Source organism: Hyaena hyaena, unplaced genomic scaffold (genome assembly GCF_003009895.1).
Source record: "Hyaena hyaena isolate Hyena2069 unplaced genomic scaffold, ASM300989v1 scaffold_330, whole genome shotgun sequence".
NCBI lineage: Eukaryota > Metazoa > Chordata > Mammalia > Carnivora > Hyaenidae > Hyaena > Hyaena hyaena.
The window spans coordinates 964,257-979,325 of NW_024080961.1; the positions used below are offsets into that span (position 1 = coordinate 964,257).

The 15,069-nt window shown below is 50.5% G+C and overlaps 1 protein-coding gene across 2 annotated transcripts in view; it reads left to right on the forward strand.

Annotated features, from left to right (window-relative positions):
- Positions 1 to 14,220, forward strand: part of SYT6 (synaptotagmin 6) — a 57,995-nt gene extending 43,775 nt beyond the window's left edge. The window contains exons 4-7 of one of the 2 annotated variants that reach the window (XM_039249107.1): positions 735 to 855; positions 5,495 to 5,666; positions 6,848 to 6,998; positions 12,646 to 14,220. In XM_039249107.1, coding sequence (XP_039105038.1) covers positions 735 to 855; positions 5,495 to 5,666; positions 6,848 to 6,998; positions 12,646 to 12,717 — 516 coding nt within the window. In that variant the 3' untranslated portion in view covers positions 12,718 to 14,220. Of the gene's footprint in view, positions 1 to 734; positions 856 to 5,494; positions 5,667 to 6,847; positions 6,999 to 10,977; positions 10,996 to 12,645 lie in introns of those variants that run through there. The other variant, XM_039249108.1, reaches the window with a different exon arrangement.
- The last annotated feature ends 849 nt before the right edge of the window (positions 14,221 to 15,069 follow it).

The window sequence follows — 15,069 nt, forward strand, 5'->3', positions numbered from 1 at the left end:
ACACAGCACTGTGTACTCTTTGCTGGGGTCATTTTTGAAGGTTGACCACATTTAAGGGGAAAGGACAAGGGGGATCCAAGACCGGGCACAAATGAGATGTAGAGTTGTATATCTCCTTGGTCTGCAGCGTGGCCGGAGTGAGGTCACGATCCCTAGTGTGTCCACACTGAGGCCTGGAGGCGACAGAGCTGGAGGTTCTCCAGGGAGGCGAGGAAGCAGAGGGACTGGTGAGAAACAACCGAGCCAAGCGCAGGAAGCAGACCTGCTGGGAGAGAGCTCTGGATGGCCGGGGTGTGTCTGGTGCACGGTCACGACCACGAGCCCGGCAAGGGGCTGGGGTGTGGAGTGAAGGGGACCAGTGGCTCAGAAGGGCGAGCTGGAAGGGAATAGGACCGGGCCACAAAGGGGGCTGCTGGTCCCGGGGCTGCAGCCAAGGGAGGTGGGGAGGGGACGCATGCAGGGCAAGTCAGCACAGAGCAGGTCCGTGAAGACCGGGACCAGAATCTGAGCAGAGTTCGGAAGGAACAATGAAGGGAGCAAATTGTACTGAAGAGGCAATATCATGATCATTGACTTTAATTCCCAGCTACTCCCGGCATGGAGACCAGATCCTTGGGTCCAAAAGACATGGCACTCTGCCCCAAAGGGCATTCTCCTGGGCCCCAGAGTGGCCCGTGGCAGCTGCCCAGGGACCTGTGTCCCCCTCATCTGCCCTCTTGTCTGCTTCTTTGCAGGAAAGCGTGGATCTGGGAGAGATCATGTTCTCGCTGTGCTACCTGCCCACAGCAGGCAGGCTCACGCTCACAGTGATCAAATGTCGGAATCTCAAGGCGATGGACATTACAGGCTATTCAGGTACCTGTCCTACCCAAGCAGCTCGCCATGTGGCCTTCCAGCCACCCAGACATTAAGACTTGGAAAAATGTTAGAGAGAAGGGAGAAGTCGGTGTTCGTTTTTTTCTTTGAATGTTTATTTTTGAGAGAGAGACAGAGCACAATTGGGGAGGGTCAGAGAGAGAGGGAGACACAGAATCTGAAACAAGCTCCAGGCTCTGAACTGTCAGCACAGAGCTCGACCCGGGGCTCGAACCCACGAACCGTGAGATCATGACCTGAGACAAAGTCAGAAGCTTAACCGACTGAACCACCAAGGCACCCTGGGAAAAAATTACTTTAATACTTATTTTTTTGAAGTTTCCTGTTTTTTTTAATTTTTTAATGTTTTATTATTTATTTCTAAGAGAGAGAGAGAGCACGAGCGTGAACAGGGGAGGGGCAGTGAGAGAGGGAGACACAGAATCCGAAATAGGCTCCAGGCTCTGAGCTGTCAGCATAGAGCCCAACGCGGGGCTCAAACCCATGAACCATGAGATCATGACCTGAGCCAAAGTCGGATGCTCTACCGACTGAGCCCCCCAGGCGCCCCAAAACTATCAGTGCTGTTAGAAGGGGAACCCCAGCTCTGGACTCAAATTCCAGTTCTGCCACTCCCTTGCCATGTAATGCTTTGATGTTCTAATCTGAAAAAAGAACATAGAGTTTGCTTTAAGGATAAATGCATTGATTCATTTAAGTCCTTACACTTGTGCCAGACACAAAATAAGCACTCAGTAGATATTAGCGACTCCTATCATTCTTCCCCTCAGAAGAAGCAGAGAATAAGAAGTAAATACAATAGGAGAAAAGAAAATAAGGAAAATCTTTCCAGTGATAGGAGGCCCCAGGACTTTTAAGGGTTATGTCAAGTTTGAGTGTGTAAATGTTTGGAGGTCCGCACAGCCCTGTGGCAGCCCCCCAGACTTACTTAGTTAAAGGAGTGAAGCCACTGAAAAGCAAAGTGCATTTGTATTTGAGTTTTTCCTGCAGGGCTCCTGGCCCCGCCCAGCCCCAGTGCCAGGAGAGCCGCTAAGGACAGCAGGAAGCGTGAGCGTGGGCCGAGGAAGTGCTTGCTTAGGGCAGCTATAGAGACTGATCCTTTCCCATGGCAACGTTGTTGTCAGAGAAGGTATTTGAGTTTTGATAAAACAGAGGAGTAGCGTGGGTCCCAGGAGCCTCCTTCCTGCTGTCTGCTCAAATCAGCCCGAGAAGCGAAATGGGGTGAAGTGTCCCAAAGAGCAGACTTACAGAACAGCCTGGGCTGTGTGCAGAGCTACAAATGAAGGAAAAGCCTTGTTTTCCAAGACCCATCACCCAAGAGGCTCTTGTGATGAATCAGGTTTCCAGTGGAAAACCACCGCAGACGTGCCTCTGAGCCTGGGTGGTAGATACGAAAGGTAATGGAAGATTTTTCCTTTTATCCATTCATGACTTAGTTCCTGGAAAACTCCTTGGTGTTGTCTCAGGTGCCGTACGGAGGGGGCGGTCCAGCCGCAGACATCTGGGCCCAGGTGCAACCTTGGTGTAAGTGGAAGAAGATGAGGTATTAGACCCCGAAAGATGAGGCTTGGGGGGAGACGGTTGGAAGACGCTGAAGTAATGTGTGCGTCTTGCCTCCCTGAATCCTTTGGAGCCTCTGCTCCCAGCCTCCACTGTCTCTGTGTGACACTCGTGTCTTCCAGACCAAAAGCTCTCCAAGATGGCTCCCACCCTAATGCCTCTCCTTCCCCTGCATTTCAGGGGGGGTCGTGGTGAGGAACTTAAGGAGCCTCTCCCGATATGTGTAAAGCTCTTAGGCCCCAGCAAGTCAGCTTCCTTCCAAAAATACAGCTAATGTAGATTTCATTTTAATATCAAAATAAGTGCATGCCAGGGACAGGAATTCACCGAGGACTCTCTCCAGGCTGCTGAGGGAAATAGGATTTTGCTGCCTAAGTCCCCACACTATCTTCTCGGGTGTAATTAAATCGATGTGCTAGAGAGAGAGAGCTTATGCTGAAGCCACTGAGGTAATCAGAACGGCCGTTCCACATCAGAGGGTTGTGGGGGAGAGATTTTTTTCTCATGCCAAATTCTAATCTCCCTCTTGCAACTGACCCTCTTTTCCACCTGGGATTGGAAGCTGGGAATTGAATCTCCACTTGACTGAAAATTCAGGGGTCCTCTTTCTGTCGGGGATTTCTGTCTGTTTGGTTCACAGATATAAGCAAAGGTCTGGAACGGCCCACGGCAACACAATAGGTGTTGAATAAATACTTTTTGAATGAGTGACTGAATGAATATGTAGCATGGGGAACGTTGTCAGAGGGTGATACCGTGGGGGTGTATGTGCCCGGGGCCTCTGAACCTAGATCTCCTGTTTTTGAGGATGACTTTGAGGTTGCCTTCAGCCCAGACTGCTTTGATATGGGACTAAGCCAGGGGGCAAATGGAGCTTTTTGCCTGTTCTTGATTTCTGTAACATTGACCCCTGAGCCCACAGGTCTTCCTAGTCCCCTTGATTTAATTAATCATGAACCAATTCTCCACCATCCACTGGAATGATGACAATGAAAATAACACAAAATAATAAGGGTCCAGATGCCACAAAACCCACCCATCTCCGCCACATCCAGGTGGTACTGATTTGAGTCTGGTGGTTTAAAGCGTTAGATTTTGGAGACAGACAGAGCTAGGTTCAAATTGGAGGCAAGTTCCTTAATCTGTCTGGCCTCAATATCCCTACCTATAAAAGGGGATGATGACGATAAATATTTTATAGGGGCCAGGGGGAAGTTTAAAAGACATGATGTACATAAATCTCCGCACAGTGCTTGGTACATACTAAATGGTGAATTATGATGTCTCTCAGGACAACGAGGCCGAAATACACTGCCAGGCTTTGTGCCCCCTCCCTCGCCGCACGGAACATCAGAGGCTGTTAGAGAAGAAACAACATCTAAGGCCATGTGGAGGCAGCACTCCACTAGAAGCCACAGACTTTTGCCCCAGAGGATCCAAAGGAATGGTCATCTCCCTGCTTAGCCTCTTGGACAATCATAAGATCGATGGGTTCTTCAAGGGAAATACACCCACTGAAATTTATAAATGGATAGTCCTTGGGGGAGTAAACAGAGTTGGGGAAGGAAGCTGAGAATCTCCCGGTCAGTAATAGGCATTGGCCTGGTGGCCATTGGGACAGGTGGCCCTGCCGTATTTTTCCAAGCCTGGTGACATGGGAATCTGTTGGGCTCTAGGGGTGCATGCAAGTGGAGCCAGCCCTTGAGCAGCCTCAAGCCTGAAGACACTTTCCAAAGCAGTGTACACCTTTTGCAGTGTAGGTAGGTATGGGAACAGGCTTTCCCACCTGACCGCCTGAACCTGAGCACTGTCCCGGGCACCTCCCTAGAGAACAGAGCCCACAGAAACCAGAAAGCTCTCTCACAGAGATTCTTTGTGAGAACCCCCACCCCCACCCCAGCAATGCCCAGGGTGCATGAGGGCCTGGTGGATGCTCAGGTACCCAAGAGACAGAACCGCATGCCCGTGCATCAAGGCACCAGGAGGTGGCTGGTTGGCCCACAGCCACTGACAGATTCACATGAACCCTGGCTTCTGGGCAAGGAGGTGTCTCAGCACATCAGCGTCTCAACAGCTGTTATTACCTGTGAGTCGCCCTCCCATTTCTTCAGCCATGCGGCATAAATAACAATTATGATGGCGTCTGAGACACCTGTGCTAGGAGATACAATAGGTGTCACTTCGCTTGGATGAGTGGAAAATTTCAGGGTAGAAGGATGACCACAAAATACCTATTCAGGGAACTAAAGGAAAGACAGGGATGGGAGACACATGGACGCTCAGTAAAAAGACATCTCCTCTGGGGATGGAGAGAATCCAAGATCCCCCTGAGAAATGAAATGTCAGCTGGCTGCCCTGATTCTCAGGAAGCCGCCTTGTTCACGGCCCCCGCCACAGCCCCACCCTCCTCCTCTGCCTAGAAGTGGGCAGGAAACGGCTTCCCAGGGAAGCAGAGAGCAAGGCCTTTCTTGATACCAACTGGAAACGAGCTCCTTGGGACAATGAGACCCATAATCCCGTTGTCAGGTGGGGAGGACAGGACGAGCATTGTGATTGTCGCTGTTCATTTACTCTGACGTGCTGCTACTCCTTGGGTGTCATCGACTCTATTTTTACCCCCTTATCCTTTGGTTAATACTGCTGACAAACCCCCGGAGGAAAGGACTCCAAGTAGGTGAAAGGAACTGAGTGCCTTGTTCAGCTTCACCACCCTCTGGAGCCAGCTGGCCATCTTGGAGCGGAGATTTAGGGCCGTGATCCACATACCCATGGGCAGGTGTCCTGTCTGATTTGAGGCCAGCTTCACCATTAGTGAAAGTCCATTAGGCACTCTCCCAATAATCCTGAGGTCGCTAGACTCTGTGTTTATTAAGCACGAAGTGTCCTCAGAGACAGGTGTGCTACATAAATACAAGGTGGTTTAATTATCCTAACAACCCACTGATACCATCTGATGAGCGACAGTAGGTCTGTGGCTTCCGTCCCTCTGCTGCAAATTATGTTCCAGGACATCTGGTTAACATGCTCCCTTCCCTTCCCATCACCCCCGCTGGCACAGATCCATATGTCAAAGTGTCCCTGCTTTGTGACGGGCGGAGACTGAAGAAGAAGAAAACCACCATAAAAAAGAACACTCTCAATCCTGTCTACAATGAAGCCATCATCTTTGACATTCCCCCAGAGAACATGGATCAAGTCAGCCTGCTCATCTCGGTTATGGATTACGACCGGTAGGTGCTGGTCCCAGAGGGCCATGTGTACCCGCCCTTCACGCCCGCACCAGTGCAGCACAGGGTTTCCCGACCTTGGACCCTGTGGTTCAGGGCTCAGGGGCCCATTGGCCTCAAATTTGCCTCCACCCAAGAAGGGGGCAGAAGTTTGAGGAAGAGCATGGATTCCCCTGAGCAGAAGCTCAAGTTTGGCTTCACAGCAGGCCCGTTTCTGTCAGGGGCCAATCCACCCATCAGTTTTCCCAAATTTGCCCCTGACTACTCCTGTTCCCCCATCTGCCACCAAGTCCTGGCATCTGTCCTCTAAAATGTCTCTCTGTCCTTTCCATTTCTGATGCTGCTACCACTTCCACTCGGGGATGGCTGTGCAGCGTCTCAGCTGATCCCTGCCCCTGTCACTCCCTGGCTCACTAGAAGCACACTCTCCTAAAGGACCACTTTCTTTGGGACCTACCCTTCTCAAGAACCATCAATGGCTCCTGTTACCCAGGCTCTATGCTTCTCAAGGCCTTCCAGAATCTAGACCCCACATGTCCATCCAACTTAATTTCCCCTTCTTTGGATGTATTTCTTCTCTTCCGCTTATCCAGACCCTCTTTTCCCTCAGCTGGATCAAAAGCGTTTTCCAGCCACCCTAGCCACCATGACACCTTCTCTCCGGGTGTCACTCCAGCTGAAGGAGAGAAGAAAAAATGCAGTAGCCCTCCGTCTGCAATTTTTAGCACAAGCTCTCGGGCATACTAGGTGCTCGCTGAACACAGCTGAGTGGTGATGGATGTTCTTGCTGAGTGAATAAATCACGTTCTAGCCTTTGTGGGTATGGAGGAAGAGTACTTCGAGCGGGGTGATTTATTTCCACATGCTGATATCTCAAGCAAGGCTGTGATGTGCTAGCTGCGTCCAATAAGGGACAAGACTTAAACCCTCCCATTGCCTAAGGTCAGGCCATCTGCCCACCATTTCCTGTAATTCCAAAGCAGTTTGTAACCTTCTCTCATCGGTCTGTGTCAGTGTCCCCCCAAGGAGGGTGGGCAAAGTGGGCACTCCGAGCCCCTGCCGAGCATCTGTTTTCAGAGCCCGGCATTCTGAGTTGGACCTGCCAGGCAGAATCCCAGACCCCAGGAGCTCCCGTCTGGCAGCGTGTCTGGTCACCAGCGCCAGGCCCTCTGTTTCTCCTTCAGAGTGGGCCACAATGAGATCATAGGAGTCTGTCGCGTGGGGACCAATGCCGAAGGCCTGGGCAGGGACCACTGGAATGAGATGCTGGCATACCCACGGAAGCCCATCGCCCACTGGCACTCCTTGGTGGAGGTAAAGAAATCCTTCAAAGAGGTGGGTGAGGTCGCGCTTGGCCCTTGGCATGTCTGCTGCATGGCAGCGCGGGCTGGAGAATGGCAGTTGGCGGCTGTACGACCTCGCCTTCCTGGGTCCTTCCTGGGGTGTGCGGGGGGCTACGCGCTTCTCACCCAGTGCGTAACAGGCAGGAAGGAAATGGAGGAGGACAGTGGGAAGCTGCCTGACAAAAAGCCTCTGATGTCAAGCATATTGAAAGTGACACTGAGTTCTAAATGGAAAATTAAAATGTAGAGGAAGTCTTCCCAGCAGCTCAGCTGCGCCAGGCCCAGAACACTTTCACAAAGCCCCCGGGGCCACATCAGTCCTTTGGGGGAAAGCCCCAAGAGGGTGAGATCAGCACTAGGTTCCCTGAGGCTCTAGCTAGGGGGTCCCAAGGCAGTCTTCACTGCCTGGGCGCCGATGGCCAGAGGGAAGGTCTTGCTGCCATCAGTGCTTGTTCTCCCATTGTTGGGGACAGAGTACGGCTTCAAGGTGGCACGCTGTGTGACTGGATCGTAACACGGATGTAATGGAGTCCTGAGCCCTGGGCTCCGATCTTGGCCCCTTCACACTTGCTATATAATCTTGAGCCAATCATTTCTCCCAACTGCAAAGAAACTGTCCCTTCCGGTGACATTTACAGTTGGCTTCCCCTCCGCCAAACTCCACCAATGTAAGATCCCACGATGTGTTATCCTGGGGGCTCCCAGGCCTGCTTTTTCTCAAATGGGTTGGGAGGTGGGGCTTGCCAGGTGAGCTTTAAACTTCATTTTGAGTATCTCATACTCCATCCCATATTCAAAAACCTGGGTGATTGTTTGTTCTTTCTAGCCTTCAAGTCTAAGAAGTCTAGAGTATAAAATTGGAAAATCTACTCATAAAAAAAAAAAAAGCTTTAATCGTGATGCCACATGGCCCCTCAGCTGAAAAGCAGTCACCTTAAAAACAGTACAGTTGACCTTTGAACAACACGGTTGGAACTGTGCGGGTCCACTTAGGTGTGGATTTTTTAAAACGTAAAACCAGTACAGTACTGTAAATGTATTTACTCTCCCTGATGGCTTTATTAAAAAAATTTTTTTAATGTTTATTTATTTTCGAGAGAGACAGAGAGGCAGAGAGCAAGCAGGGGAGGGGGCAAGAGAGAGGGAGACACAGAATCTGAAGCAGGTTCCAGGCTCTGAGCTGGCTGTCAGCACGGAGCTCGATGCGGGGCTCGAACTCATAAACCACAAAAAACGACCTGAGCTGAAGTCAGACGCTCAACCAACTGAGCCACCCCAGCACCGCACCCTCATGACATCCTTAACATTTTCTAATAAGCTTACCTTATTATAAGAATACAGTGTAGAATTCCTATAACTTACAAAATATGTGTTAATTGACTTTATGTTATCGGCAAGGCTTCCAGTCAGCAGTTCGTGATTAGTTAAGATTAGGAGGAGGAAAAGCGATACTCAGAGTTTTGACTGTGTGGAGGGTCAGTGCCCCTAATCCTAATGTTGTTCAAGGGTCAACTGTAATCCCTTCTTTAGGCTCTGCCACATGGGAAAGGTGTGGGAGGCAAACCCAGAGGACCTCCCAGCTCCCCTTTCTTTTTGGGGTGTTCCCACCTATTTCCAGCAGTGTGAGTTGTCTTGAGAGACTGAGAGCTGAGGGGATTTGGACGTGTGGAATCCTGTGAGGGATAGAAGGTTCTAGAAGCCAGTCTAATTGATTTACCTACTCAGCTAGGCATGCCTTCAAGGCCAGCATGGAGAAGTAGGTCATAGACACAAAGTTCCTGGTCCTCTGAGGCCTCATGTTTCTGCCTTGTTGGTTGCCTCAATTCTACCAGAGGCATGAAGCTTGAATGACAGAGGCCAGTCCCATCCCTAGCTCTCCAGCTCCTTCCCCCAGGGGAGCTTCTGCCCCCTCTTATCCAGAAAGCTTTCTTTGCAGGGTGTGGGCGAGGCACCCACGACCAGCCTCTGCCTACTCAGGAGGCAGCTCCTAGACAGAATGGTAGGTGCCTAGAGACTTGAATGCAGGGGTGATTCAATCAAGGGAGGGTGCCCTGCCCCCTCTTCCCTTTTTGAACCCACTGGAGATACGTTAAGAGTAGAATAAGTACATTGGAGTGTTCGGGATGGTTTAGGGGCAGGGACACGCAAGCAGCCACTGCCTCTTCTGGTCTCCCGTTTCCTGGTAAATGAGGCGGTAGGCTCCCGTCATCTCTGCTCTTCTGGAAACTCTGACCCTTAAATGATGAATAGCAGAGGCAGTGAGCCCTCAGGGTGCATCACCTCAGAGAGAGGACCAGCTGGTCTGGCCATGCCAACCGAAGCAACCGGCCAGCAGCGGCTGGAGTTGAGGGTGGGTGCCGAGTGGCACGGACTGCCGCGACTCGGTTCCAGAATCACTCCGTGATGAATGCCACCTAATTAAGCCAAATAATTGATTCCAAGTCCCATTTCTTTGAAAACTCTGACTCACTAGTCCAGACTGCAAACGAAAGAAAGATAAAGTAGAATCAAGCCCTTGAAAATGAATATTTGATGAGACAGTAAAGGGAAAGTAACAGTATATGGAAAACGAAAAGAGATTAAATTGATTCCTATCCTTTGGGCTTACTTTTTTCCTGACCTCACACACCAAGCTCCCTAGACCGCCCCTCCTCCACTCATTATCCTACCCTTTTCCACTCAGCTGATCAGTTCTCTGTATGAAGAAGCTGCAAATGACATTCATCTTGGCAACTTAGGGTTTCACCTACACTTTGAGCACCCACAGTTTAAGAATCTTTAAAAAAATGCGTCTAGAAACCTACCAGGCGGATAGGAGGTAAACCCTTTTTGGGCTCACATGATGCATTGTACTTGAACGTTTATCCCCCTCGATCATGCCTTAGGGGTCCCGGCTCACATCCTCAGTTCTGTGCTGGACATTGAGCAAGAACCTTGCTCCTGGTTCCTGTTTCTCCCGTTTGTACAGCACATAAAGAAATCTTATTCCCCAGCTCCTGGGAAGATAAATGGTATCGTACCTGTAAAGCGCTCTCTATTTATATTGTACCTTTCTTCGAGGAGTTTCAAGTGCTGTGATCATTTCTTTTTTATTAATGAGAACAGAAGGCCCCATTCTTGCTCCCTTGTTTAGGGTTTTCAAATAAGGTCGAGGGGAACAAATTAACTGAAAAGGTACTTTTCCCCGCTGGGATGTCTTCGTGAGAAGAAGTTGATTAAGCCACCATGAGCCTCCCTCTCCGGCAGCGGCCATGGCCCTCTTCCCTCTCAGCACTCCTGCCCCGTGCCACGTTTCATTGCTGTCACCATGCACAGAGTCCGGCTTGACCAGCAGCCTCCTCCAGGGCATTCTATCGTGGAGCCCCAAGTTTAGAGCAGCTTCCAGAGATTTCAGATCTCTGTTGGAGCGTGACCCATTTCAGAGCAATAAACACAGCCGCCGGGGGCGGGGGGCCAGTTCTTTGCTATTTCACAGCCACCATGCTGAGCCTGCTGGGATTATTCACCTCCCCATTGTCCACGAATGCATCTCCCTTCTCTGTTTATCTTCATAGAAAGAAACCGGGGACTGGCAGGTGGCGGGGGGGGGGGAGGAGGGGGCGGTCAGTGCAGTGCACCTTCTTCATCTGTCCCGGATTAACAATTACGCTCCTGTGACTTCTCTTTGGGCTATTATATAGAGCAAAAGAGATACTCTGTGAAGCTACTTCATTTTTTTTCTCCTCTGAACTGGCCTATCAATCAGACTGTTTAGGTGGCATGCTTCCCCAGGGAAGAAGCCAGCGACTACAGTGTACCTTTCACCCACATTAAAGGTCCTACCATAAAAAAGCCCAGTTCCTAAAACAAAGGCGAGTCGAATGCAAACAGTAGCAATCATCCTGTGTCACCTCCTAGTTAGGGAACCCTTGAGTCAGAGGTCACAGTGGGCTCAACAACCAGGCGTTTATTTATTTGAAATATTTCACCAGGGAAACCCTCGGTTGTGATTTCATTCACGTGGATGCTGCACGCAGAGAGACTACCACCCGGAGTTAGGAGTAAGTACCTGGTGTGGACCCAAAGAGGTTAGGTTTCTTCTCACACTTTGCATCTCCTTCTTCCCCTGATTCGGCCAGATGCTCAGGCGGCGGCGGAATGGAGCAGGAAGAAGGCCGCGCTGGGAATTAGGGGTCCTGGCTTCACATCCTGGCTCTGCCCCTAACTAGCTGTGTCTTGACTTCTGTCTTCGTTCTGTTGTCCGTGAGAACGAGATTGCTGACCTGATGATCCCCTGGGCCCGCCTCCAGGTCAAGCAGGCTAAGATCGCTCGGATCTAGGGCACACAGTGGTGGTCATCAGTACCGGATTGTCCGGTATTTGGCTAGTTGTGAGGGTCTGCTGATCGGCCTGCACAGGAAGCACTAGGGGACCGAGCCCAGGAAAGGTGGCAGAGGCCTTGTGTAGAATTAGGAGCATGGAGGTGCTCCAGTGGCCTGGATCTCTCCTCAGCACGGTGGGTTTCCAGAAGGAAATGCTGGCTGGCAAATGGTCTGCTCCTTAGGGGGCTCAGCTCTGTCTAGAAATGGCTGTGCTGTGGGGAGAACTGCATCCTTCCCCCTCCCACCCCCATTCATGCACAAATGATAACATAGCTTCTACTTGGCCCATCATTCCATGGTGGAGACCCCCAAAGTTCGGGGGAAGTGGAAGGGCTGTACTTCAGTTCTGAAGGGTCATCTCCACCACCGCCCTGACTCTCTGGAGCTGTATCCCACGGGCACCTGGGAGAGGTCTGGGCCCCCCCCCCCCCCAGCTCATAAGAAGGATGGCATGAGCAGTGGACCCTGCCTCACTTTGAAGTTACACAGCCTCAAGACGGGTCAAGAATATGCCCGGGGTCAGTTCTTTGCCCAGAATGCATTGCTCCAGCATGACTGGCTTTTCAGTGTAAGGAAGGGTCGAAAGGCTCAGGCGGCCATCCATCCATCCTCAGTCCCAACTTCTTCACTCCATGATGCCCCATTACATCACCCACTTTGACAGCAGGGTCAAGGTGGGTCTGAAAGGGGGCATCCTGTGAGATGACAGAAGGAAGGAGATGCCGCAGAAAGGGGAGCAGGGCTGCCCCCCTCACACCCCTACCTCCTCACAAGGTGGGTGTGAATGCTCATAGGAAGCATTAGGCCTAAGAAAGAGAGCACAGAGCTAAAGCAATATCAGGTCTGTAGCTGTACTAACAGCTCCCAGACAAATTGCTAATAATTCATGATCGTGGGTTCTTGGCAGTAAGGGCATACTCTGTGGACTGCCTCTTTCGCTGCTAACATAATCCGATTTTCAGTGTGAAAAATGGCTGAAGCACTCAGAAATGGCCCAGTCATAGCACCTCATTAACGCACACGCACACGCACACGCACCGCACACAGTGGAGAGAGCTTTAATTATCTCTGCAGTAGGTCTTTTTTTAAAAATCAGGTATTCCAAACTAGAAGCCCTACAGCTCTTTCCCTTCTGTTTTTGCATGGCTCACAGCAAAATTCCAGAAAGCTTATGAAAAGCCGGGAAAGGTGAATTCAGTGCATGGGCCAGAGAAGTTTTGAAAGTTGAAATGCAAACCCCCTTGGCGATCAATAACCAGCCTTCTCCCCTCTCTGCAGTGGCAGGACCGGGCTGCCAGCTTTGACAGCGAGAGCTCGTGCCCGTCCCCAAAACCACCTCCCACACCATGAGCTGCACGGTTGGGCGACACCGAGGGGACTCAGCGGCATTCCTTTTTGCACCTGTTCAACCGTCCAAACACAGTGTTACACAGGAGCAGCGGCAGCCGTAGCACGAGTCTTAACCGCTCCTGTGTAGGTCAAGGCCAAGACATTTGTCGAGTGGCCAGACCTGTCTTAGTCTTCTTTGTCTCCCAAGGTGATGTTTTCTGTGGTTTTCACTTTTTATGGATCTGCTGCCAAGAAAAGAAGGGGGGAAAATCGTTGGAAAGAAAGAAGAGCAGAGAACCCAGAGGCTGGTTCATAGAAAATACAGTGTAAAATAGTCATCTTTTCGGGGGAGGTGGTTTGAGTTCCTGAAGCTTCGTGTCTCCACCAAGCTCCACAATCCTGGACAAGAAGGAAGCCGACTGGAGGAATGGCTGCTTCTGCAGAGGCCTGCTGAAGCGTGCAGACGGGGCCACGAGCCTTTACAAGGCTAGTTATGACCCTTGGAAGCTCTTCGCTGATGTGACGCAGATGGAGATGAAGACTCCTGGTCCTGCGCTGAAATCGCCGGGGCTCTCAGGTGTCTGTGCGCCTTCTGCTGTTGTGAGGATCCCTTCCCCCATTTCCTTGTTGACTTTCCCCATGCATTGAAATAAATTGTCTTGATCCCTCATGGGAACTTAGCCACTTTCTTTAGGAATGACTCTGCCAACACTGACAATGTCCTATGTGTCCTGACACCCACGGTTAATGACCACAGTTGTTTGAAAACAGGATCTTTGTTCTCCGAAAGAAACTTCGTGGTACAGAAAAGAAGGCACCCATGTTCCAGAATGACTTCCGTGTTGTACATAGCTTTAAAATTCCATGACGTGTCAAGCAACTGTTTCAAATGCCTGCATAAGATCAAAGAAGAACCCGGATAAATTGGTTCTCTGGGGGAATGTGGAGTTTTAATCCAGGTCCGAGCTGGAATCCATCTTTCTCTGAACAGAATCTTCTTGATTGAAACAAAGTCACCTTAAGCATATTTCAGCCCCCCTTGACTCTGGGACAATGTTCATCTTCAACTTTAGTTCTATAAATTACTAAGTACTTCAGTGTTTGTTTCAGTGGTAGTGAAGGTTTTGGGTTTTTTTCTCCTTTAGACCTCTACCTTAGGCCAAATTCAGTTTAGGAAAAAATAACGTTTCAAGTGTTCTGCATTGTTATAGTACGTTTTTGTTGAGTTTCTAGTGGTCTTCCCATGAACCCCCCTATAGCTCAGTTGGTTTGCTTAATCTCAGTCTGTATAGCCCTGGTAAATTCATGGTGATGAGTTGCCACTGTATCTTGTGACTACACAATGCCAACTTCCAGAGTTGTGTGTGTGTTGACCTGCAAGAGGCGGGTCTGAGGAAGGATCCCCTTCTGCCAATGGAAGGTCAAGAATGGAAAAGCTACTCACACACCTTGTGTCTTATTCTTTGTATATGTCACGTGCTTTAGGAGCAGAAACTCAATAAAGTAACCCTCACTTTAAGCCAAGCATTCAGGTTTCTCTGCTGATATAACTTTGGGCAGTGTCCTCTACCCAAAGTTCAGCCCGGGCACGAGGGTGACCAGGATATTGTGGCCAGAGAAGTCTTCCGCTTAGAAAAGTAAAGGCAGATAAACCCAAACTCTACTCGGTACTGAGTCTCGGGGCTTGGAGCTAATGGGCGTCAATGGTATAAAGATAAGCTTTCTCCCCAAATGTCTTGTGATTGATAGGCCATCCTAGGAGGCCACTACTGCGGCTGGATGTCCTTTCGAGAGCGAGAACCCGAAGTCATGGCAAGACTCCCAGCAGGCCATAAACTTCATTCTGTCTCTTGAGTTTAGACTGACTCCTTCAAGATGGCCGTCTCAATCACTGAGCGGATGCTGTGGGCCCCGCAACCAGAAAGGGGACTGCTGAGTTTCCTGGGTGGCCACCCAGCCATTAGTGTGAAAGGATCCTTCCAGAAGTGAGCGCAAAACACATGTCCAGCTGCCATCCTCGTAACCCTTAGACACGTGAGGATGATCCTGGGGCCTTTTGGAGGAGGGAGCATGATCGGTGTTAGTGTGAATGGTGGAATAGTTGCTGCTCTCAGACGTCCCTTTTATGTCCAGCCAACCCGCACAAGTGAGCCTCCCAGGGGGTCTGGGAGAGCATTTCCTGAGCAGAGTACGGTCTGCCCCACACCACCGACCCAGGTCCCACTTCCACGGTGGCAGCCTTGGTGAGTTTCTACAGGCTGGGAAGCCTAGCCTAGGGAGGCTCTCGGCAGCAGAAACCTCGCTTCCAGCGGCTTCTGGGGAGACTAGTCCTCAACCCACAGCATGAATGAACCTGAATGTCTGCCCACGTCA